This window comes from Rhyacophila brunnea, unplaced genomic scaffold, assembly GCF_057557595.1.
Source record: "Rhyacophila brunnea isolate RB1 unplaced genomic scaffold, BYU_Rbru_1.0 scaffold_22, whole genome shotgun sequence".
Taxonomy (NCBI): Eukaryota; Metazoa; Arthropoda; class Insecta; order Trichoptera; family Rhyacophilidae; genus Rhyacophila; species Rhyacophila brunnea.
Window position 1 is genome coordinate 30,303,208 of NW_028232882.1, and position 26,759 is coordinate 30,329,966.

Sequence of the window (26,759 nt, forward strand, 5' to 3'; positions counted from 1 at the left end):
AGTGCCCACCACCGATCAGTGGTTAATGCATTGCACCTCTAATCGAAGAGTCGCAGGACAGTATCGCTCGGGTTAAGTCCACGTGTTTCTTTTGCAAACGATACGTGTATTTGGGTACACGGCGATAGGTACCCAAACGAATCAGTGTAGAAGAGTGTCTGTTGGAAAAAGGTAAATGATGTGTAAACAATAAGAATAATAATAAAATATTTATTATGCAATAAAAATAAATTCGCCCGAAGAAATATTTAAATCAGTGTAGACCAGTGGTTCTCATGTGCTGCCCTGGTGGCATCATTTTCAGTATTTAATTTAATTAACTGGGCTAACGTTAAATATGCGTTATCGGAAATGAGTCATGACCAAGTATTTAAAAACCATTTTAATACCACGGTTGAAAAAATTTGGTCGAAGTTATACGTTGACCAAGAATCAAGTCAATTCAAAGAATTGGCAACAATTGCTTTGTTAATATTGTCGATTTTTCCTACTGCTGTATCATCATTATCATCAGCCGGGGTCAATCCACTGCTGGATGAAGGCCTTCCCGAGCTTCTTCCAGCTCTCTCGGTCCTGTGTCGTTCGCTGCCACGTATTTCCGCCAAACTTTACCAGTTCATCAATCCAGCGGCTTTTAGGGCGACCCAGTGACCGTTTCGTACCCCTTGGGTACCACTGGATGACGGCGGTCGTCCTTTTGGCAAACAATGTGCCCCGCCTACCTCCATTTCAGCTGTTTGGCAACGTCTATTACATCGCGTACTCCTGTTTGCTTCCTAACCCATTCGTTTCTCTTACGGTCCTTTCGTGTGATGCCCAACATACACCTCTCCATGCCTAGCTTTTGGACATCTCTCGTGTTGAGGGTCCACGTCTCGCAGCCTTGCGTGAGCACGGGTAGCACACGTTGGTCGAACACCCTACGCTTAAGACCTGCTTAAGCCTACTGCTGTATACTGTGTAAGATCATTCAGTGTAATGCACTTCATAAAAAAACAAATATGCCAGTTGACAGATGTAAACTTAGAAGCAGCCATGCGGCTCGCATTGGAAAAAAGGAGTATTGAGGAATTTCCAATTGCATTATCTTTAAATAAATAGATATGTGGGTATTAAAATGTTGAAATGTCTTTTATTAAATGGACTTGTCTATAAATATTTTTTTTTAGTTAATAAAATTTAGGTTTAATTTTTTCAATCACAACAAAAGTGAAATTTGGTGCGGCCACCAGACGTTTCCATAGAACTGTCAATGTCACTTGTGCGGCAACAGTTCAATTTTACGTGAGAACCACTAGTGTATACGCTGAAGTGACCAGGGGATGATGAATACAGATAAGAGTTCGTACATGGTTCATGTGTCGTGTAATTCACAGTGACATTCGAAGTGATTACTAATTATTTTCCAAATAAACACATAATATACATTTATTTTAAAATGCATTTTGATATTAGCAAAAACCTGTCCACGTTTTACAAAACCGCAATGTTGGAAAAAAGCTAGCGAACGATGTATTTTTTTCAGATACAGTGAAACCCCGATTCTACGGTTTTCAAGGGACACTAAGAAAAAAAAACGATAAATGCGGGATATATAAAAAAAAAATAAAAATACTCGTTTTTCTCCTGGATTTTTTTCGATGTTTTGAATTATTTAAAGTTTCTCAGCTAGAGTTCTAGTTTTATTCGTGGGGGGGGGGCATTTTAGTTACGACTTATAAAAATTCGTGATACGAGATGGATGCGAACCTGTGCAAACCGACTGAAAGGTCTGTCAAAGGATCATAAATTCATAAACAATTCTACGAAAGCGAAATGAAAAATATTCAACAAAAACGGTCAATCGGGATAATATTTGCGACGGGACCATAATAATAATATAGACGATGGATCGAGGAAAACGATAAATCGGGGAACGATTAATTAGGGATTATTTAACATTGTTCTTATGGTTGTTTGGCGGGACTTTCAAAAATGAACGATCCGTGCGGGAAAACGATTTATGCGAGAACGGTTGATCGGGGTTCCACTGTAATATTAATATAATAGATAATATTATGACAATAGTTTCCAACTAGATTCCGTAGAACCCTAGGGTTCCGCGAGTAGTGCCAGGCCATTGATCTACTACTGGATGAATCATATGAGTCGCTTAGAGTCATAACTCACATATTCCAAAAATCAAGTTTTGAGATTATCGCAAAAAACTACCAGAGTATTTTTTTTTGTAATTAGAAGAAAGGTATTGAACTCCCTTGAATATTAATGAGTGAGTGAGTCGATTTACATTATTTAAAATATATATATATATACTACTCCTAACGCTGCAGACATATAGCATACTATGAGAAATAAAGCTCCCTGATTGGTTAGAAAGGTCATGGTGACAAAACTCACATTATTCTTTGAAATAGGTGAGTTATGATACCAACCGTGAACTTTGTCAACGATTTTCACATGGTTTGAAGTAACTTTTGATACGCAACTATTTTTCTGTGCATTTAGAATCACTTAGCATATTTAACTCAAAAATGTCAAAATTGCAAAATGTGAGTTATGACTCCAAGCGACTCATATGCTTCTTAAAATGACGCCCGATTTTCGGCGACTCGGCCAGTGTTAAAACTTATCAGCGGTTAATTCGATTTATGCACACTTAATATTTGTCTCGAGAACGACCTGGCAATATTTATGAGTAAGCCCGATCTAGCTTGCATCTTACTCTAACTTATAGTCAGCGCGTGACGACTTTCTCTGTCCGCACAGACACGAATTTTTGGTAGCTTGCAAGCTTTTGGTACAGGAACAAACTCTCATGAACGATAATAAAATGGTATGAGAATGACATTGTGAAGATACTTAAATTTGGCGAATTTCAATATACAATAACTACCAATATTATGAAAATAATAATTTGTTTTACCATACGCTTTGGATATCGCATATATTATTTATGTTAATCAGTAAACTTTAATGTTTTTCTTGTACCTACTGTCATGTTTTCGTAAATTTGTATATAATCATTTCAATAATTATTAATCTAACCATATATAATTATCACTAATAGCTTTACAATTGTTTGTATACCATTATAATTGTTCTATAAAGTATTAAAATTAACAAAGGTATAATTAATATATCAATGTGCCAGGCGTTCCGCGAAAGTTTTTGGAAATAAAGGTTTTACATGTCCCGTTTTTAAACAATTAAGTATTTTGAAAATGTTGCTTGCAGGGCTGCAGGGCTGCAGGTAGTAAGGTACCTACCGTGGTACCTACTGTCATAATATAATATATGACGTCCAAAGTTTCAGAGTATGTTATTTATACCTACCAAACTTTGCAAGTTAATAATGGTTAATAAACAATAGCCATGTAATACGATGCAATACCTACAGAATATTCTAACTTGATTAATATTATCATTTGCTTCATTGCATGTTAGTATAGTTTGACATTACTAGGCTTAGGATTTTCAGGTGCTAAAAAATGAATAATAGGTACCTAGCATATGTAGATACAATTGGAAAATAGGTACTAAAAAACAAAAATAGGTGTTAAAAACTATAACAATAAATCATAATATATTATATTTCAACAGTTTAATTTATTATTTATTCACAAACAGAAAACGCTATATTACAATAAATAATAAAATAATGCTTCAAATTTTTAAAAGTCTATCTTTGACCATTATTTGATCTTAGCATTTTTTTATAAATGGAAAAACTTCTTTCCACTTCTACAGACGTTATTATTGCGTATGCATATGAAACTATTTCTGAAGTAGAAAAAATTGAAACACCTGAGGCATCTGATAGATTTTCCAAAAGAGCTTTAATATGTGCTTAAACCTAGAATATCTAAAAATAGTTAATTATAAAAAAATATTTAAAAATAGGGGCTAACAAATAGGGCTTAAATGTTTCAAAATTGTCTGAAACGGATAGATATTTTTGATATTTTGTTGTGGAGCCGATTTTTATTTAAAACACTATTTAATTTTGTATTTATCTTTATTCCAATTGGTCCAGGAACATTTCTTATTTTAGCAGCAGTATTGTTTAAAATATTAATTTGCTCAACTAGTAACTTTGTAGATGATTCTAACATTTCAATTGTGTTTACCAGATGACCATAATTTGATGTGATGAATAATGCCAATTCATTTTTTTATGGAACGGTTTCTTATTATTTTTGTATTTATGTGAAAATATGTACCTACTTAAACATAGAATATCCAAAAATAGTTAATTATTAAAAAAATATTTAAAAATAGGTGCTAACAAATAGGGCTTAAATGTTTCAAAATTGTCTGAAACGGGCCGCTCAAAAAGAATATTTAAATACCTAAGAATCCTAAGCCTATACATTACATTCTATAGGGGTAGTATAATAAGCGCGAGGCAGCGTTCGCACAAAAGGCTACTGTGATGTACCGATAAGTAGGGTTTGGAGCTTTAGTCTGTATGGGCGAGGCCGCTATCTTTTTTACAAAAATATTTACTTATCTTTTTCAACCCATAAGGTCACAATGTCTACTGCATCAAATGGCTTCAGACGCCTCCTCGCCGGCCTGATCCTCCTGGGAGTATCGTGCATAGTCAGCGCCCAGCGCGAGGGCTACTGCCTGTCATCGGACTTTGACCCATATCTTCGCTTCGGCACCAAGACTGCTTATGAATTCGTCAAAGGAAAAGATAGCAACCAGCACAATGTACCGTGTAAGTGTTTTTATTTTTATTTATTTATTAATTAAACGACACATTGAGCATACAAGAAATTATTAATTCAAGACGTTCATAACATGACATTTAGAATAAAAAGTACAAGTAAATCAACTAGAGAGAAAAAAACAAAACAAAAAATAATTTTATGGAAAAGAAATAAAATAAATAAACAATAATAATTTAAAAAAATACAAATTAAATTAATTAAACAATAAAATAGAATTTTAAAAACAGAATACATAATGCATCGCTAAAAATGTCTACATCTCTAAGGAGTGCATTGACCAGCCGCACAGCCCTCGCTATTGGTACCTGGTGAGAATGACATGAGGAAACAGCTTTCATCCAAAATAGGTCATAGGGCATGTAATTGACGGGTGCATAAAAATTCCAATTTTCCAGAATATCGGGATTGGAAACTATACCACGTGAGAGCAGGGAAAAATGCTTTAAGAGCAGAAGTGACCTACGAGCTTCAAGAGAATGAAAGACGGGCATGCCTTGAAGAAAGTCAATCGGGAAATACTCGTTTGAGAAACTGTCAAAAGGAAAATAATTAGACACATTAAAATAAAGATGTCGAAGATTTTTTTTCTAAACACGCTCTAAAACATGGGGGGGCAAACTTTTTGGATGGAGGGCCAAATTCAAGAATTCAAAATGAGCGGCGGGCCGCAAGTAAAATACTGTTTTTAGACATACACAATTTATTATCACAAAAAATAAACATTACAAAAAAATAATGAGAAGAATGAAACTGTTGTACATTTTTGAACATTTTTTAAAATTCAGGTGTTAATTTTGAAGTTGATATTCTCAAAACTGCTTTTAATTGGGCATCGGAGATATTTGATCGTAAAGAATTTTTATTGAGGTTCATAATCGAAAATGTTTGTTCACATATTATAGGTTGATCCAAAAATAACGAACATTTTTCTTGCATAATCTTTAAGTTTGTCGAATTTGTCTGAATTACGGGCATTGTAAAATTTGGAGATTTCTTCACGACGATGCAATTATCTTAAATCAGTGTCACACTGCAGATCAATAAATAATCTCAAGTTGTAGCTCTGTCGGCACACTATCAATATCTATTGAAATCGATGTCCAACGTAGAAAATAGTAGTTACATAGTGTGAGACGAGACGCAAGGAAGACGTACTGAGATAACACATTTACGAAACAACACATTCTTCAAATTTTAATCTATTGTCAATATTTTTTTAAAAATTATAAAAAAGTTATTCGTAATCAGAAGTACAATTAATGATAGCGGGCCGCAAAAAATACCCGGCGGGCCGCAGTTTGCCCGCCCCTGCTCTAAAACCAGCTTATAGGAAACCTAGATAAACGATATATAAGAAATATATCGATGTATCTATAAAATATAAATGTGTTGGTAAAACTTGATATGCATTGTATTTATATTGATTCTAACTTTGGTATTGTGACACCAGCTCATAGTAGCAGATACCCCTTCAGTGACGTCCCGTGGGGGTAGGTAGATTGAGCGTCGCTTGGGGGCGGCAGTTACTCGAAGGGCAGCAAAACGAGGAGAATCATTTGGTATACTTATATAGAAATAACTACATAGACTTAGAAATATAGAAAATATCCTTCCATTAAAAAATTCAGCTCACTGGTTGGAAACAAAATGTATTAATTGACATAAAAGGTTTAACGGGGCTGTAATTTTTTTGTCGGGTTCGCGATGTCTAGTTTACTTCCGTAGCTCTTCGATGTCCTTCCGACGACGTGCAGTAATACCATCTGACTTATTAAGCAATTCGCACGGAATTCGAAACTAAAGATGCACCCCCTACCGCTTCTGGTTGACGATTTTAGTCTGTATCGAAGATTATCGATTTAATAATGCCTAAATCTTTGCGATCTCATGCTGAAAATATCATTACAAATGTTGCCAAGTTTTGTGAAGGAGAAAAGCGATATGGATCGCCCTTGATTCCTCAAGACAGAGTAAAGGCAGGGGGGAAATATTTATGAACTTAATTTTGTATGTTTTAGTATTATATACCTATATTTTGTTAGCAATGTATCCATACAACACATTTCTTAGATATTGGAGTCATGAAAGGATGATAAAAAGTACTGTATAAAATAATGGGGCGACATTTTGGCACTGCCTAGGGGCGGCATTTTGTCTAGGGACGTCACTGTACCCCTTTGTCAATTGTATGTAGGTATGCAGCCAAAAGCAATACATCAACCATTTATATTTAAAATGAATAATCATGTAAAACACCGAAAAATGCGTAGGTACGTAGGTTATGTAAAACAAAGCAACTGACTTCAAACCCGAACACGAGCAACCATTTTCTTTTCGGGACTTTGAATAGAAGATTTTTTTTGGGAGTTCTTCAATCCAGCGGACATCGATGTTAGTCGTTTAGTGAGTACCACTGTAGGGCGGCATTTGTCGACATGTCCAGTCCACATAGTAAACATATTTTCTGTTACAGTTTGTAAGCCTGTGCTCTTTTGGTCGTACAACCGACACGGGACCCGGCTTCCAGGAGTGAGAGGAATGGAGAGCCTTCCCAAACTGTCGTTCGTGAGGGACGAGATTGTCTCCAATTATGAAACCAGGAAAACGGCCCCAGATATAGTAAGGTTTTTTCTCTCTAATATATTTTAATTTTATAGTTTAGTACATAGGGGAAGTCCGACCAAAGCGGACCCATTAAAGAATAATATAATATAAAAACATTTTTATTATTATTTCCTATTCAATTGTGTATTATTTACGAAAATAACACAAATTTAATCTTAATAAATAAAAACAAACAGTGTTATTCGCCTGAACCCTCCCCGACAACGTATCCGGAAACTTATATGTATGCAGTTCGCCGTATTACACCTCACCGTGAAATGTTGTGTCGGAAATATATGGCCGTATATTAAAGACAGTCCAACCTTTTTGGGTCGTATAGTACTGACATAAAATTCATGTCTAAATAAAACACGGTTCTTGTAGGTTTACACTTTACAGGAAGCCAGCAGGAAACAAATTTCGAAAATAGCCGATATATTGGATTATGTGTTTGGTTAGGTTTACATTCTTGAATTCATGAATTTTGCCAAAATCAGATATGAAAATTGAATATTGATATTATCATAATATTGAATCTAATAATATACGGTCATCTCTTTCCGATATAAAGCTCACGGCGAACTGTGCCACGGTGAAATGTTTTACGTACAATTTACATCCCCCGATAATCATTACAAAACGTGATTTCGATTGCGAAGGTGCGCACACAATGGGGGGGGAGCTTCGGATCTTCGGATCGGTCTAGCTCTAATTCGTCAAAATTTAAATTAATCTAAACAAGAAAACAAAAATGTCATCACTGATTCGCTTAGAGTCATAACTCACATTTTGAAAATTTGTATTTTTTTAGTTAAATACACCAAGTGATTTTAAAAGCATTAATCTATATATTATAATAAAAAGTAGTTGCGTATTAAAAGTCACTTTAAACTATGTGAAAATCGTTGTCAAAGTTGACTGTTCGTGTCATAAATCTCACTTTTCAATGAAAAATGTGATGCCTTTTTAACCAAGAGCTCTATTTCTCATAATGTGCTGTGTCTGCAAGGGCCCACATGCCCAACGTATGTCAAAATGGAGATTTTATGGATTTTCAAAGCATTAGCCTGAACATTCATTAAACGTTGTAGATAATCTATTTATGTAATTTTGAAATCTTATTATCCTTCATATTTATTTTCATATACTTACATATTATTTCTTAAAAAATCATTTTTTTTCAGTTAGGTACATGTTCAAACACGCGCGTTAACATGATCTTACTCCCTACTTCAGTTATAGTTTGTTAATTTATGGCTACGGCCGTATGTTGTAGCTTAACCACTGGGAAATGCCAATAGAAATGGCGTATTTCAAAAAAATACTACCATATTCTTAGGTCAATAATTATTATAAAACAATCATTATTCGTAGAATGTTTATCACATTTGAATGGTCAAAGACATGGTTTATAATCAGTATCTTTAGAATTATCTTCAAATGTGTTAATCGTGCCCATTTTTTGAATAATAACATGCCTAATTCTTGTCGAATTTGGGATCACAGAGATTATAAAATATAATTTTTTATCATAAATATTTCACTATAATAATGCTAACAACAATTTTACTAATGGTTTTATAAATGCGTTAAAAATTAATAAATCAAAAAAATCTTAACACCACTGCACATGGATGTACTGAAATATGACTATATTCTTAAACATTAGATCGTGAGGTTTAAACATTGATATACTACTAGATGAGCAGTTCCCATGCAAGTGTCATTTTAAAAATGTACCACAAAAGATATAACGAATATCGTCTTATAATATTTCCTTGTAGGTATAATGCGTTAAGACCGTTAACATGGATTCCCGAATTTCACCCGTATTGCCCTGGCTGTAAAACTAAATTTGCGTTCTTGGAATAGTGAACCTAAGGGTGCTGCAACGCAAAACAGACAGAGCAAGTCGTCATGCGCTGACTATTAGTTAGAGTAAGATGCAAGCTAGACCGGGCTTACTCAGTAAGTTTTAACAAAGGCCGACTCGCTGAAAATCGGGCGTCATTTTAAGAAGCATATGATTCATCCAGTAGTATATCAATGGGTTTAAAAGAATACTATTTTATGTACTTAATAAAAATACTTTATGCAGTCATCATATGTTTAAAATATATATAAAGGATAATAAGGCTTCAAAATTATATAAAAAGATTATCTACAACGTTTAACGAATGTCCAGGCTTATGCTCTGAAAATACCATAAAGCTCCATTTTGACCTACGTTTGCCATGTGGGCCGTTAAGTTATGTATATTTTAAAAACATAATGTAAATCAACTCACTCACTCATTAATAGTCAAGGGAGTTCAGTACTTTTTTTCTAATTACTTATAAAAAAGAGCGCTCTTGTAGTTTTTTGCGATTATATTCTCAAAACTCGATTTTTTGAATATGTGAGTTATGACTCTACGCAACTCAATTATGTAAATAAGTTTAAACACAATTTTATTATGTTTCTACGCCTGTTTCTAGGGCCGCCTTTGCCAGAAAGATCTTGACAATCTGAAAGCGTGGACATGGAATCGCAACTTTACCAGGAAATTTGCCGAGGATCTCACTTATCAAGGGTACAACGACATCGAGTATATGGCCAAAAGGTGGCAGTCTAAATTCCCAGACCTGCTGCCTGCAAACTACTCCACAAAAAACTTCCAGGTCAGTCATTTATTTTTTAATAAAACCAATTTTTCATCATAGCACCTTACGAAGGCTCAGAGCAACCGTATACTGCAGCCCTATGTTGTAACTTGTGACATGAAGTCACCCGACGACATGACGTAATTGTGACGTATGCTCAATACACGCATCGAGGCGAGCCGCCTAATGCACACGGCTCACCATAGATATTATTATGCTGAAACACCTATTTGTGTATGGGGGCAATTAATAACGCCAGTATTAGAGTAGCGTTAATTTCTCGAAGACTATTGACTCACTCCGGTAGTACGTCTTAATGATGTCATATGACGTCATGTCGCCGGGCGACTTCAACTCACAAGTTACAATATAAGGCCCCTGCAGCCCGATTTCCTAACTATCGTCTGGTGCCACACGAGACGATAGTTAGGAAATCGGGCCCCTAAGCTTCGAAAACAGATGTTTGCGACGGATACTGGGTGTGCGGGTGGTATGACTTTAGGAGTAACGAGAAGATAAGAGAACGCACTACACAGCCTCTCATCACGCGGAGAGTGAAGAGGCGACGTTGGACCTGGCTCGGCCATGTGCTGCGGATGCCAGAAGAGAATTTCAACCTGGCTTGCCTGTTCTACAGACCAACCGGATTCCGGCCTCCTGGAAGGACGCTAAATACTATATTATATAGCGTATACGGTGGAGCTACGGGTTGTTGGTTTGACCTGGAACGATGCAAGAAGACTGGCGAGCGACAGGGATTCTTGGAGGCGCCTCGTGGTGTCCATATGATCCAACTAAGAAGCGGATATGGCCGAAGAAGAAGAAGAATTTTTATTCAATAAACTATATGCCAAATTTAAGAATGTAGCATTCGTTATTAAACATACATAATTTGGAGCGCATTTGTCTCTTTTTTCTTTTCTTTCTTTTAACTATGTCTGATCCTAATAGGATCATAATATGGGCCGCCACAGAGTGGAGGTTTTTATTTTTAAAAAAAATGTTGTTACGAGAAATGGATGTTAGCCACTTGCTCAACCTATTAGGTCCATACTCTGACTCCAAACACAAATATGTGCATTTCCTGTATGACCCACGACATTAAACCGATCGGCCGATCGTGGGCGCCACTAGTTAAGCATTTTTTTTTCCAAATTCATTCCTCACCGTGAATGCCAGTGAAGTCCATTTCAAACTTGTTAAATAATATGTCTTATCCAAAACATTATCAACACTCTGTTATTACAGTTCACTTACACTGACTCAAGGCGCACAAAAGACAGCTACCGCGCATTCTTGGCTGGACTCTTCGGTAAAGAATCATTCAACACGGTTCGTCCCAGACTAGCTACCGCCAAAGACACAATGCTGCAGGTAATATTATAGTTTAATACACGTCACTATATATCTACTCATGTTTGAAACAATAGCAACTCTTTGTGGATTCTTTAAGTCATCCTTCCTTGCTTTCACCATCACACATGACGAATTTGATAGTCTCTATGAATAAGTACATGATTTGCTAAAGCCGTGTTGACACGGTCCAAGTACGATCCAAGTAGACTTGGAAAGGAATAATTAGTAGGTATGAAGATGTCTCATCCAAGTGACAGCTTCATACTATTTATTCCTATCCAAGTGACAGCTCCATACTATTTATTCCTATCCAAGTTAACTTGGATGAGTAGGACGCGGTCCAAGTAGCTTGGATAGGAATAATTAGTATGAAGATGTCACATACGAGTGCACTTGGATAGGAATAAATAGTATGAAGCTGTCACTTGGATGAGACATCTTCATACTAATTATTCCTATCCAAGTAGACTTGGATCGTACTTGGACCGTGTCAACGCGGCTTTAACAAAGCATTTATTTAACCAAAGCATGTAGGTATGTACAGTCCTACAAACTTATCTAAAGAACGGTCAAAAATGGAACTACGAACTACCATAATATGGACGACATTTTGAAAACGTCATTCAAATATCAGATTCTGTCCCGTTGCGAGTTTTGATTGAGTAGTTTTCAACTGTGGCTCCCCCATCCATTCTTAAGATAAGTTTGTAAGTCTATATAAGTATTTATTGGATTAAAATAAGGCCCAAGTACTCAATCCACGTATTATATTATTTGTTTGGTTAAATTAACAATGTTTCAAATCTATATAGTAAATAGCGTTTAACTGACAACTGAATACTGTGAAAAACAATTAATACTTCATGACACAAATATTCATTTTGATTGAACATATTTCACTTAATCCACTTTTGTTCTCAATATGTCAATTCATTTCATTTTTGTTAAGGCTATACTTCAGTTGAGGCATGGTCTAAAAAGATCGTGACTAGGCGATGCGCGGATTGTGCAAATGACGCGAGCCGAACGTAATATATATATATTGTCTTAAAAATTCAACATGCGTCCATTTAATATTATGTTATAGTTATATTAGTAATAATAATAGTATATTCATTGACATGTTTTCTTTTTCAAGTAAATGGGAAACGTTTTTTAGTCATCTTTACACGATTTAAGAATATATTCCTCCGATGCCACATAACAAATTGACATGCTTACACCTCGACTGTCGGTTTCCGATTGGCGACGAGTGAAAAATTTCGTCCCACCTACGGCACCTACTGTTGAAAATTATTTGCCGTTTCACTTAAGTATGCTCTTAATACTGCTTGCTTTTCATTTAGTTGAGTGAATCCTGCAAATCATGGATTGACGACCCGGCCACCAAACAACAAGTCAACCTCTTCACCATGAAGGAGGAATACAGAATGGTACTTTAAAAATCTGAGTCATAAGCAAAATTTTATCAGACCCTAAAGCCGTATTTAGACCAAGCGATGGAATGTTTGTTCTTCCCCCACTCCAGCGAAATCCTCTTGACGTAAACACTTTTTGTTGAGCGACCATAATAATTTCGCTGGAGTGGTGGAAGAACGAACATTCGCTCGCTTGGTATAAATGCGGCTTAATATCATAATTCTGGATAGCATTATTTGTAAAAATATTATTATATCCACAAAAACAATAATATTAAGTAAAAAAAAAAAATACATTTACATACCTAGTTATTTTATATATTTAAACATGTATGTACTTAAAGAGGATGTTTTTAACAATTGTCACATTTCGTCGGATATTTTCTCCGTTATATCGAGGTTCTTCTGTCTAATAATGATTGTTTTCTGATGCAGCTCATTCGAAACGTGTCTTCTCACCTTGGCTACCAGTACAATTTGAACGAGAAAGTTATCAAAGACATTTATGATATGTGCCGTTACAACATGGCATGGGAAATCAAAAAGAATTCACCATGGTGCGCAGTGAGTATGAGATTCTATATAATATAATTTGGAGTGCTGAAGATTAGACAATTACAAGTGACATTACATATTAAAAAAACTACATACAGTACGCCCGACCCGACAAAAAAGTGAGTGTCATATTTTTTTCCAGATGCTTCATCCATATTAATGTCATTGCTTGCAGCGCTCTCAAAAAAAAGCGCTTTTCGCTGAAAACGAAAGCGCAAACATGATTTTGCCGTGCAGATGCTCCTAGACATCCAAATCGTAAACAGATACATTTCGTACTCCGCAAAAATTATTAAAAATTATAAAAAATGTAGTAACCAAATAGTATTAACCAAATAAAAAATTGCCGTTTTCGACTATTCCGGTGTTATTTGTTCACTCTCAAGTCCCCAACGACAGGCGATGACCAGCAAACAACAAACTGAGCGAGAAGAGGAAGCATCTTCGCTCTCGCGACTTAACGGGATATGACAAAGTGTTATTTAAATATATTGAATTAATACATGGCATACTACACCGATCAATTCAAGAATTCATTAGGATCTTCATCGATGTCACTAATCCACTCGGCTCAGTAATACTTGAGGAAGGTCACGAGCAGAAGAGGAACTGCTCATGATGACCACTACAAAACAACTAAAATGAATAATGTTAAGAGCGTACTTCAGTGAAACGGCAAATAATTTTCAACATGAAATTTGAAACAACAATGAAATTTCTCACTAGTCGCCAATCGGAGACCGACCGTCGAGGCGTCCGCACGTCGACATGTTTTGTCATGGCGTCGGATGAAAATATTCTTAAATCGTGTAAAGATGACTAAAAAACTTTACGTATGTACTTAAAAAAGAAAACATGTCAATGAATATACTATTAATAATATGATAGTAATATAACAATAAACCTAACATTAAATGGACGCATGTTGGATTTTTATGACAAATTATATTTCAATCGGCACGCGTCATTTGCACAATCCGCGCATCACCTAGCCTCGATCTTTTTGACCATGCCTCAACTGAAGTATGCCTTAAGTTTATCTGATATTCTTCCACACTCGAGATCGGTTATCTGTTACTCCACATCCGTTAAGTATTTCAGTTCCCATTTCTGAGTTCCTTGGTATATCACGGACCACAAATATTTATATCACACACTACAGTTTGCGAAACACTTGGCTATATACGCCACGTAAACCAGAATGACTTCATCGTCGATGTACATAATAACAAGATGACTGAATGTTACCAAAGTGGTTTATTTATCACGAAATACGTACATAATAACAATACTATGACTAACATACGTTTTGCTTTCAACCAAAGCAACGTATATAATATTATATGCAAGTATACTGTCATGATTAGGGATCCCGAGCTACTTTCGATACCTATGAATCCCGGGATTGATAAACATAATCCCGGGATTTCGGGATTAATTTTTTTATTAATTTTTATGGAAAATAAAATAAAAGCGAAAATATAACAGAAAAAAAAACTTTTAATAAAAAATAACTACACTAGAAATAAACTGAGTTTGAATGAAGTTTGATGTATACCCATGTGTAGGTTGCCGATTCATTTTATTTTTTCACATGAATTATTAAAAATGGAAAGATTGGAAAAAAACAATGCTTCGCACTTTCAACAAAGTAATTCCACCATGATATCATACGTTTTACGGCAGTTTCATATTTGGCTGACTAATTAGATTTATGAAGCGGAAAGGCCATAAGTACGCCATGATTATTTGCTCTACTATTTTAAATCTCGCTAATCCATTCATTAAGTCTTTACTATCAGAAACAGCAATCTCCTATTAAATTCACATTATTATTTATATTACAATATTTTTTACTCAATTAAACTTGTGCATTTCCAAGATTGAACGTATACAATATTGATAATAAATGTCTTAAATAGTATAAATTATACTAGATTTACTTTTGACCGATTTTATCAATGTTATTTGTAAATATAAAAATTTTATATTAACAATGGGAAAATGCCAATCCCGGGACCAGCAAATTGTAATCCCGAAATCCCGGGATCAGAATTTTGGCTCGGGATTGGATTCCCTAGTCATGATTGATAAACTATATATTTTCTCGTACAGGCCTTCACAAAAGATCAGCTCTACCTATTGGAATACGTGGACGACTTGAAGTATTACTACAAAGGTGGTTATGGAAACGAGTTGAACAAGAAACTCGGTTGCTTCGTCATAAAAGATCTTCTGGAGAAGATTAAAATGATGATTGAGCATCCAGGTACTACAACTGCACATTTATTTATTATTATAATTCGATGATGATATGCACTTATTGTTTGAATCTTCTTCTTATTGTGCCATCCCCTAGCGGAGGTCGGCCACCATCAAGGCGATCTTATCTTTGTCATCTGCTACCCGGAACAGTTCAGTGGAGCTGCACTCCAATCACGGAGGTTCTTAAGCCACGAAATGCGTCGCCGTCCTCTGCTACGCTTACCATTGATCTTTCCTTGAATGACAAGTTGGGGAATGCTGTATTTTTATCCTCTCATAATGTGGCCGAGGTACTGTAATATCCTGGTTTTGATACTACGTAGATCTTCTCGGTCCTTCCCCATTCGATTGAGAACTCCAACATTTGTCACCCGGTCAGTCCAAGGAATATTGAGGATGCGTCTATACAGCCACATCTCGAAAGCTTCAAGTCTCCGTGACATCTCTTGGTTTAGCGTCCATACTTCCATACCATAGAAAAGAATTGAGAGAACATAACAACGTACCATACGCAGTCTCAGTTCTAGGTTAAGAACTCGATTGCTAAGGAGGTGTCTTATTTTGAGAAAGGCGCTACATGCGATCTCAACTCTAGTTTTTATTTCCTGTGACTGATCCCATTTCTCATTGACCCATATACCTAAATATTTATAACGGTATATATTAATATATATATATATATATATATATATATTTATATCCGACCACATTTAGCGGCTCATGTGTGAATAGACGACCTTCGTCGATCACTATTTCACATGTCATATATAATGACATGGATGAGGTAGCAACTTGCTGTCTTTTTCGTTATATTTAAAACATGGTCAGCTATCACTTAACTATAAATATTATGTTTATACCCAAAAAAATATCATCTATTTTTAATGTCTCTACATTGATCATTTTGATCAACACACTTGTTCGTTCATGCAACGTTGCCAAATTATCTTGAGAGCTAGCTTTGTTCAACTAATGTTTACAGCTGTTGTATTGTTATGATGAGAGTTTTTAAGACCATTTTATATTTGAATGTAAATTACAAGATAATAATATTAGAAAAATAAATAAAATTAAAATTTGTGTACTAACATTATAAGTATTTGAACATTTACAAAAAAAATCAAGTTGATACAGTTGATATATTTTGGAATGAGTTTGTTGCTTTGAAAAATGAAATTTGACTATCGATAAGAAAAATATCTTTTTAGTCGGTATCTTGATAAAATCATGAATAAAAGTATTTAGAAATGATTAAGACGATAGGTATTGTACCTAAATGAATGATGGTGTACCTTAATTATTAAGGTAAGTAGGTACATGCAAAAAAATAATTCGTCCACACCAGGGATATGTACATACTATTGGAGAAGACAGATGAAGGTGTGAACTGTAATAATTCTAATTAGTTTTTCGGCAATTATAAATATGTCTCCAGTGCCAGTGGCACCCATACTACCAAATAATATTTTATATGAATAAAATTATCTTGTGAAGTGCATGTAAAAACAATACATAGCATTATGACCACTGTACTGCTTGGGCTTATTTTTTTTCCACTAAACAATGGCTACCTTTTTTGTTTACTAATAATTGAAAAATTACTCATTTTACGAGATTCTCATTTTATGCCGTGTTTATTCATAAAAACTTTTTAGATTTTAGAACTGTATTAAATTTTATATTTGGCGTTTTTTAAATCATTCTGTTATTATGCCTACTGTTAATCTTTTCGATGCACCCCAACTATTTTATAACTTATTAATATAAATTCTCTACCTAAAAGGTACATATTAATAAAATAACCATACAATTTGAATTTGTGAAATGATACCATCTTATTATTAATTTTTATTTTATGGTTCTGTTTTTCACCCTATGATTATTGGTTTTTCTCTTGTGCAGCACAAATTCAAATGATTTTGAATAATTCATTTTTTTGATTTTTTAGATAAATAAAAATGTGTATAACGCGAAATCCAAATCTGTACCTTAGCGTTAACTTGACCCAAGATTTTATAATATTTGTATGTCTGGATGCAATTTTATGTGATATAATAAATTATCTAAATTTGATGATAATTCACATTTGGAATTTTATTTTATAATTATCTGTAGTGTGTTTCCTGACTAATATAAATGGCTATTTATCCAATATGTAGAAGGGTCGCATGTTACTGTGTTACCATGAAAGGGGGTCGCGATCAATGGTTCATAATAAGCCAACAACTCAATAATACAAGTGGATTTATTTGAAAATTACAAAAAATACACAGAATACCATACATTTTACCTCGCCAAACCCAGGGATTCTACGGAATATCATTTGGGGATAATATGGGGAATACTACTGTAGAACATCATACTGCCCTTAACGTCAGTGATAGGTAAAAGGGCACGCCAAACATCCTGGCATGGGGCCCCAGTTCGGGATGTGGGGACCATGGCCAAAGCATAATAAAGCAAAAAAAAAACTGTCTACGATGAGAATTTTCACATTCAATGACTGGTGTAATTTTGTCAAAGAATGCGGAAATTCATTGTATCAATGACGTTTCAGGTTTTTAAATCATTCGCATCTAAATATGATAACCCAACGCACCATTTAATTTATATTACAAAAAAACATTGTGTGGTAAAATAGTTCCCATATACAATATGGCGTGGTTTCACGTTTGCAGAGATGATTTTGAGAGACTCTTTTTATATAAACATCATTTGAAGAAAATGATTTTATGGTAGTTGGTTAACGACGAAATATAGAAAGAATTCCTGTTACTGTTCCAGATATGCCTATAATAATTAAGAATCCAAAGAAATCATATTTCTAAATTAAAATATCGTGATTTAGTGACAACGCTAAATACATACCAGAGGAATACCAAGACTATTTTCGTGGGCTTTCCAGACAGTGAAGATTAAGCCTGTTTTGTACTATTATTTTGTTGATAAATGCAAACCTAAAAAACAACGAAGATCTTAATGTTATCTAGCTTATGTATCTACCTACAGAACCCAAATCATTAAAAAACAAGAGATTATAATATTATTTATCAATAGTTATATTTTTTGTTATTTTAACCAATATGCAATATTTGAAAAAACATGAGAGCCAAAATTTCTTAAAAACCCTAAATACAGTCAAATTTACAGGTACCAAAACAAAACATTTTTCACATCATTTTTCAATAGTGCACGAACTGTAAAATTTTTGTTTTTTCAAGTGAAAAACAAAATACCATTTTAGTGATGCGTGTGTGTAAGTAAAGTGATTGGTATTATTTTGATTACATATCGATGGTGCAGATCACAAACCTTCTATGTCAAATTTTATGATTTTGACTTTATGGTAAGTATCAAAAAATCAACAAAAAATTAACGGATCTGTTGAACTTTACCTTCTATGTCAAAGAGAAAAATAGCCGAGTTTATTGATCTTTTAATTAAAACTCCTATGTCATATTCATCGTATTATGCTGCAAATAAATCAGTTCTAACCTTCCCCTGTAAAATCGTATTTTTTGACTAAGGAGGTTTGTGATCTGCACCATCGATATATGTAATTATTTTTGTCGGAAATAATTTTCGAAATTTCCATGTCGCGCCAAGTTGCATTAAATGCATTAACCAATGGTTATACGGGTTCAAATCTCGTCGAGTTTCGTATTTGTTTTCAAATATGATTTTTTCTAGTGGGTATATATCTGAGGTGTTTTCAAGTTATGTATGTTCAATATATGGAATGTTACATTCTCAAAATCTTGTGAATTATTCATTGAATAAAAGAAATGGTTAATTCAAAGATGTTTATTTATTGAGTGTATTTATGTATTCATATTGGATCAATACAAGCAAGCAAAATATAAAACATCTGGTAGGTCGTGCCATTTATTTCAACTTTAATAGTATGCTTATAGTTAAGCACATATCTACTAAAATGTAATCTATACAATTATTACGCACTTTTTTTGCTATTCAAATCATTTGACGACCTCCGTGGACGAACGGTTAAGATTCTCGTCTACGAATCCGGAGATCGCGTGTTCGAACGCGGCGTGCTAAGTCAATTTTATTTGATTCATATGTGTTATTTTACGTTTAATTACTATAAAATAATATAGTATAGTATACTTGCGGCAAGTTCCGGAGCGGTGGATACTCTCAATATCGTATCGTGAAAGACAACAATTCAGAATCAAAACGTTGCTTGAAATGACTTCTAGTCCAAATACTAAACAAAAAAGTATCAAAATACTAAAAGTATTTTGATATCCATTAAAAACCCACTTAGGGTTTTCAAAGTATTTATAATATTACAATTAATAATAAGTATACAGGGTCATAATATTGTTTCAACGAATAAGAAAATGTATTCTGTCTTCATCTATACGTATAATATTTAAGCAAAGGCAAACGGCCTATCTGAATAGTCTTGATAATGGTATCACTTCATTCAAATGTAAACAATGGACCCGTCTCCAGCACCTGTACCTACAGTAAAAAATATTTCTTATGCAGTTTACGCAAAGGATATTTTCGCATATCATTGAAATTATAAAATTTCACGCACCGTTCCCGTTCCGTCTCACCTTCCTATCACCTCTTCATTGCAGTGGCAACGTCGCACTCTCCGATCAGCTAAAGGCGATTAATAATGAACGGAAATAATCAACAAAGTCACGTTCTATATTCAGGGATAAAAAAGTATATAGGAGCCTATTTACTGCCTTCGAAATTATCACTTACCTTGTCAAATTGAGTTATAGGTACCTACGGTACCAGCTCGTCGAGCTGGTCACAACTGCATATAAATCTATACCTGACAATGATCAAGTAAGTGACAAATGAGCCAATAAGTCGAAATGATCAGGTAACTCCGGTAATTTGTGGACGGTTTGATTCACTAACTGCCCTTATACATACTTATATATATATATATATATATATATATATATATATATATATATATATATAATTGTTTGAATGGCATATCTATAAAAAATGAGTGTGTAAAGCACAGTATACGGACTGAAGTGAATCTGTCTGAATTCATGTATTAATATTAATACTATCGACCGAAGGTACTTGTTGGAATTGAATTTAAATTCTAACAGATTTAAGTTTTGTACCATTCTATTTGAGTGATTTTTTGCGACCGGGGTTTCGCCTTTCGGCATCTTCAGGCACTGTGTACACTCACCAAAAGGTAAACACACACTGACAACGAATACAATTAACTCTAACTTATATAACAAATCAATACAATATAGTAGGTAAAAACTTTATCACCTACCTATTAAGTCAAGGATCATAATAAAAATATAACAAATTATGAATAGTTGAAGTGTTTGTAAAAAACCCCTATCTTATTACTAATAATACACTCAATAGACGTATAAATCGTCAAAACCCTAATAATAGATCATTAGATAATAATCAATAACAATACTCAATGACATTATTAATGGACAACGCACTCAGTACAGTAAATTCGCGCATAGCGACTTTCACACATGTAGAGATAGATGTCATTGCTATAAATTCCCGATGCGTGATATGGCAAAATGCAAATTGCGATTATTTTTTTTATTATATTTCCATTATGCGATATCACGCATCGGGAATTTATAGCAATATCACCTTTATTGTAATGGCGTTAGAACAGTGTTTCTAGTGTCAATGTTAATTTGAGTGAACCCGTTCAAACCGAATCATTCGGCAGACCCGACAAAAAGCATCGGGAATTTATAGCAATATCACCTTTATTGTAATGGCGTTAGAACAGATTATGCCATATGCCAGACCCGACAAAAAAGTGAGTGTCATTTTTTTTCCAGATGCTTCGTCCATATTAATGTCATTGATAATACTACATTCAAGAGGTGTAAAATCGTTAAGGCTGTACATCAGTAGAGGCACGGTCTAAAAAGATCGTGGCTAGGCGATTCGCGGATTGCGGGTCGCGGGTGCAAATGACGCATGCCAAACGAAATATAATTTGTCATATAAATCCAACATACGTCCATTTTATGTTCTGTTTATTGTACAATTAGTAACAATAATAATATATTCATTGACATGTTTTCTTTTTAAAGTCAATGGGTAACGTTTTTAGTCATCTTTACACGATTTAAGAATTAATACCCCTGTCGCCAACATGAAACAAAATGACGTGTTTCCAGCTCGACGTTCTCGCTTAGAATGCGAGCGAGTCCAAAATTTCGTCGCGCCTATAGTTGAAAAAGTTTCACTGATGTATCACCTTAATACTGGGAAAACAATGGCAACATATTGGGAATTTAAAGGAGTTAACTAATGAGATATGTCAATAATATTCTTACATGCCACTTTTTTTCTTTTTAAAATAACAAAGCCACAAATAAGCCCATATACATCCCTAATACATAATATATATCGCATATAACTTCTACAGCTCTACGTGCGAGTAAACTTCTAGGATTCATCATGCGACAATCCAAACCATTCAAGAATCCAAATATCGTTAAGTCAAATTACGTACACTCTACGTCTCATTAGTACGTAGCATTCTTGAATATGGGTCGATTATCTAGTGTCAATATGAGGTTTCCTATAAGCTTATTTTAGAACGGGTCCATAAGAAATTTCTTCAATGTCTTTATTTTACTATTTTCGGTAAATGTGCCGCAGAGGTGGACATGAGATTTTACAACTTTCTTTTTAGACCAAACCAAACCTAACCTAACCTTACCTAACCTAACATAATCTCACCTAATCTAACCTACCCCAACCTAATATTACCTCATATAATCTTAGTTTGTGATAATGGTGTATCAAAATGTATGAAAATTTTCAATTTTCAATTAACGATTATTGGATCGAAAAGCCGATGCGCCGACAGAAAAAGATATTTATTATAATTGTCTACATGGAATAAACTGTTTCCATAAAAAAAAAATATATAAAAGCTCGTGTCCACCTCTGCGACACAATTACCCTATTTTCCTTTCGATAGTTCGTCAAATGAATATTTTCCGACTGCCTTTCTACAAAGCATGCTTACTTTTAACTCTCTTGAATCTCGTAGGTCTCTTCTGCTCTTGAAACACTTTTGCCTGCTATCGCGAGGGATGGTTTCCAATCCTGGTGTCCTAATGAATTTGAATTTACATGCACCTGTCAATGACCTACGCGGTCGCAGCCATTATTTATTCTGGATCGGAACCGTTTCCTCGTGTCAAGCCTATCAGGTACCATTAGCGAGGGGTGCAAGACTAGTCAATGCGCTCCCCAAAGACGTAGACATTTTAGGAGACGGATTTTGTATTCGAAATTATATTTTTCTGTATAAAATTGTATTTAAGTATGTTTTTTCATTTTATTTTTTATTATTATTATTTATTATTTTATATATTTTTTCCCTCTTGTGAAGGTAATATTTGTTATAATGTAAATATCATGTTGTGCACGTCTTGAAAATTCCATCAAGTCGTTCCTCGGTCGATAGTATTAATATTATAAATATCTGATATGGTATACATCAGATATTTGACAGGTATGACTTGATACTTACGAGCACCTATGATATGATTTCTAATTTATTTACCTACGTATCTTCTTATGTCTTTTTATTACGTATTTTTAAGTGTTTTATTTAGACATGATGGCTCACGTAGAACTGTGATACGGCCAACTGCATATATACCAATTTTCGAACACGACATAAACAATGTAATGTAAAAGATGAAATTTTAAATTCCTCCGTAATATGGTTTTGAATCGTAGCTATTCAAGGATATTGAATCCGTTTTCTTTTCTAGAACGAGAACAGCCTGCAGCAAACATTTACTTTGCCCATTCCCAGATGATGCAAGCTCTCATCACCGCATTAGGCATCGGAAAAGACTCTGTACCTCTTACGTCAGACAATTACCACACGCCGAATATCACGAGGCGACAATACAGAACCAGTCTCCTCAATCCATTTGCCGCTAATATCGTTGCAGTACTCTACAAGTAAGCATAATAACTTCTCTTATTAAACTATCGCAGACTCAAACCATTAAAATGCTTAGTTATATCTTTCATAGATGCCATTGTTATGTGTAAACTGTAAATAATTTATTAAATTATGAATTATTATAGGTAGGTACATAAAAATAAAACTAATTGCAAAATAACATTAATTTTATTCAAAAAAAATCCACATTCCCTGTCTGCACTTATTACGGGCCGTCCACATATGACGGCACGCTCTAGGAGGGGGGGGTTTTCATGCTTTTCATGCTTTTCCATACCACCGTCGGTTTTAATGGCCAGTTGTGAGCGTCAGGAAGTATATTATACATATTATGTTTAAATCGTTAGAATTATTTTTTTAAAGTCAATGGTAATTGTATACCATTAACTACTAAACCTACGTTAAAAGTCAATTAATTTCTTGTATTTCAGATGCGTACAAGAAGGACACAAAATAATGTTCTTCCACAATGAACAACCCGTCAATTTCGACGGCTGCCGTGATGGGTTGTGCTCTTGGGACTGGGTGAAAGAACGTCTCTCCAAAGATTCTGATGAGTGCAACATCGACTTCTGCAACAAGAACGCTGGAGAATCCATTAAAGTTTCATACACGATGAACATTCTTGCCGCCGTTATAATCACAATAATGGGATCGATAACAAAACTTAACATGTTAAATTCACTGAACATAATATTATAATGTGATTACCAGAAATAATGGAAATTGATTTATTAACTGGCAATATTTACAAACAAGAAGCATGAAATTATTGATCTATAATCCTAATCAAAATTTGTATGAAAATAACTAGCACCATACCGTGATGAAATGGGAAAGATTTAAAAGTTTCTACCTATATGTTTCAAAATTGGAAAACCGAATATGCCTTACAAATAATAATAACCATCTACAATAGACATTTTATAACCCTTCGATCACTGTCGAAATGTGAATTGTTATTCTTTTCGTTTATAATAATTATTATTTTATATACGTCCAATAAACAGTCTGTACCACTGACATAATGTAGATAGGAATAAACCTCCAAGAATGGTATACAATGTGAGAATCAACTGATTATTGTCACACGATGCTATTACAATCTGTCAACATAGCTTTCATACATGGAGACAGTCAATATTATGTATGTGAATTTAAAATTATGTTCATTATTATTATACACATGTTTTCTTGCTGTGCGTTTACATTAGAACACTTCTATCGTGATATTTGAAGGCGTCCCCCGAAAAGGGGTCTATATGCAAAAACAAAATTGTTCAGGAGAGGAAAAAAACGTTTTATTCGATCATGCGGACTTTTGGAGTATATCTGTGATAATAATTATGTTCATGAAAACACTCTTTATCGGTGACAATTTTTTTATTTTTTTTATTTTAGATAATAAAAATGTAATCATATAGACCCCTCTTCTACGGTAAGCATTTTAGCGTTGCTAATATCTCAAATAGTGTGACGGTGAAAATAATAAAACTTTCCAATATCGTGAGCAATACTATTTAGACCCGTTTTATTCAATAAAATCAGACCCCTTTTCGGGGAACGGCTTCATTTATGTTTTCTGACACTAAATTTCACACACTGTTTACACCTACATGGTGTCGGACATAAATTCACTTATACTTCTTTCACAAAATCAGTCTGTACATATTATTATCTCTCAAAGGTAACAATTATTGCGATAAATATATGTGGTGTTTACATTATGCCAATGTAACTTATTTCCACACTTATGTCGTATACTTTCCACGCGTTGTTTCAGTACTCACTATGGGTTCAAAATAATTTTGCCTTTAACATTATTTTGTTGGTACCTATAATTAATATATCTGTAAGATTGTGTATTTTGTATCATTTGACATCCCATGGAAGCAGATCAAACCGGTTCTAATGATTATTAAAATTATTACTATAAGTATATTGTTTTTTTTTTAATATTAGTTAATTATCAATAATAATAAAGCACAATATGAATATATTGTATATTTACTTTCACATATTTTATTCATAGAATTATTACAACATTATTAATACAAACACTGTCAAACTAGCGAACCAAACAATGTGTCAGACACTTAACATAAAAGTAGACGGTGGCTCAACTTTTGCAATTTATGTTTGCAAGTTTGAACTTGTCACAGTCTCGGTGTTTACATTTGAGCCATTGAAGTGGGGAGACAAATATTAGGTAAGCGTCTGACACATACGATACAAGTGGTAGATACTACTGTAAGTAGAGTTTACACTAGTTGATTTTGGTATCAGATATAAATATCACGATATCCAGGTATAAACGTACCATTACTGACAACTGACACAACGTTTTGAGAGAAGTATACCTACGACGTTAGTGTCAAAAGATAATCTTATTCTTCATTTGTTATGTAATCATCCATTTAAAAAAACAATAAAAAAGATTAATTAACTATTTCTTTTATTCAACGAATAATTCACAAGATTTAAGAATGTACCATTCTAATTATTGAACATACATAAATTATCGTAATTAGTATGTCACCTCGTAGCATAGTGGATAATGCGTGGACTGGGGTGTAAAACAAAGAGATACAGGTTCGATACCTGCCGGGTGTCTTACTTTTTTCAAAAAGATTTTTTCTATTGGTTATAATATATTATTTTCTGAGAAGTGTTTTTCAAAATTATGTATGTACAATAAAAATTGTTTATTTAAGATTTTTTTTTTAATCCCCCCTCTGATAAAACCTATTCATATTTCAGAGCATCTATTCTATACACAAGGCTGCTATCAGCAGCTATCGAGGGTAGTTTATCATAATTATGTATTGAAGTATTATAATTATTACAATAAGTTAGCCGACTAAGCTGTCAAAAGTGTCTATCTCACTCTAAAAGTTAACACAGCCATGAGTAGAGTTGGGTATTTCCCGAGAAAATCTCAATCTCAAGATTCGGGATTTCCCGAAATGATAAAATCTTGAATTCTCGAGATTCGGGATTTCCAGAATAGAATTCTCGAGATATCGAGGAATTTAAAAAAACCTGTAAAAATCCCAAAATCAGTATAAAAACAGACAAATTCCAAAAAAATATGATTTTTACGTTTTTCTTAAGTTGTATTCTTATTTGTCCGGTGGTTGTTTGTCCGGTACAAATCTTGCAATCGATTTTTAACTAACTTCCCGAC

At 34.1% G+C, this 26,759-nt stretch overlaps 1 protein-coding gene across 1 annotated transcript; it reads left to right on the plus strand.

Annotated features, from left to right (window-relative positions):
- Positions 1-25,510, plus strand: LOC147070330 (multiple inositol polyphosphate phosphatase 1-like). The gene is made up of 10 exons (XM_085949490.1): positions 1-171; positions 4,528-4,723; positions 7,210-7,355; positions 9,818-10,000; positions 11,231-11,356; positions 12,685-12,771; positions 13,192-13,320; positions 15,427-15,580; positions 23,373-23,568; positions 24,004-25,510. Exons 2-10 carry the CDS (start codon positions 4,534-4,536, stop codon positions 24,272-24,274), a joined length of 1,482 nt encoding a protein of 493 aa, XP_085805616.1. The 5' UTR covers positions 1-171; positions 4,528-4,533; the 3' UTR covers positions 24,275-25,510.
- Positions 25,511-26,759: the final 1,249 nt, after the last annotated feature.

Bases quoted from the DNA above. Each gene is read 5' to 3' on its own strand.
- LOC147070330 (XM_085949490.1), top strand. From the start codon at position 4,534: ATGTCTACTGCATCAAATGGCTTCAGACGCCTCCTCGCCGGCCTGATC. The intron at 13,321-15,426 runs GTGAGTATGAGA...TTTCTCGTACAG, and splicing joins AGAATTCACCATGGTGCGCA to GCCTTCACAAAAGATCAGCT. The intron at 15,581-23,372 runs GTACTACAACTG...TTTCTTTTCTAG, and splicing joins AATGATGATTGAGCATCCAG to AACGAGAACAGCCTGCAGCA.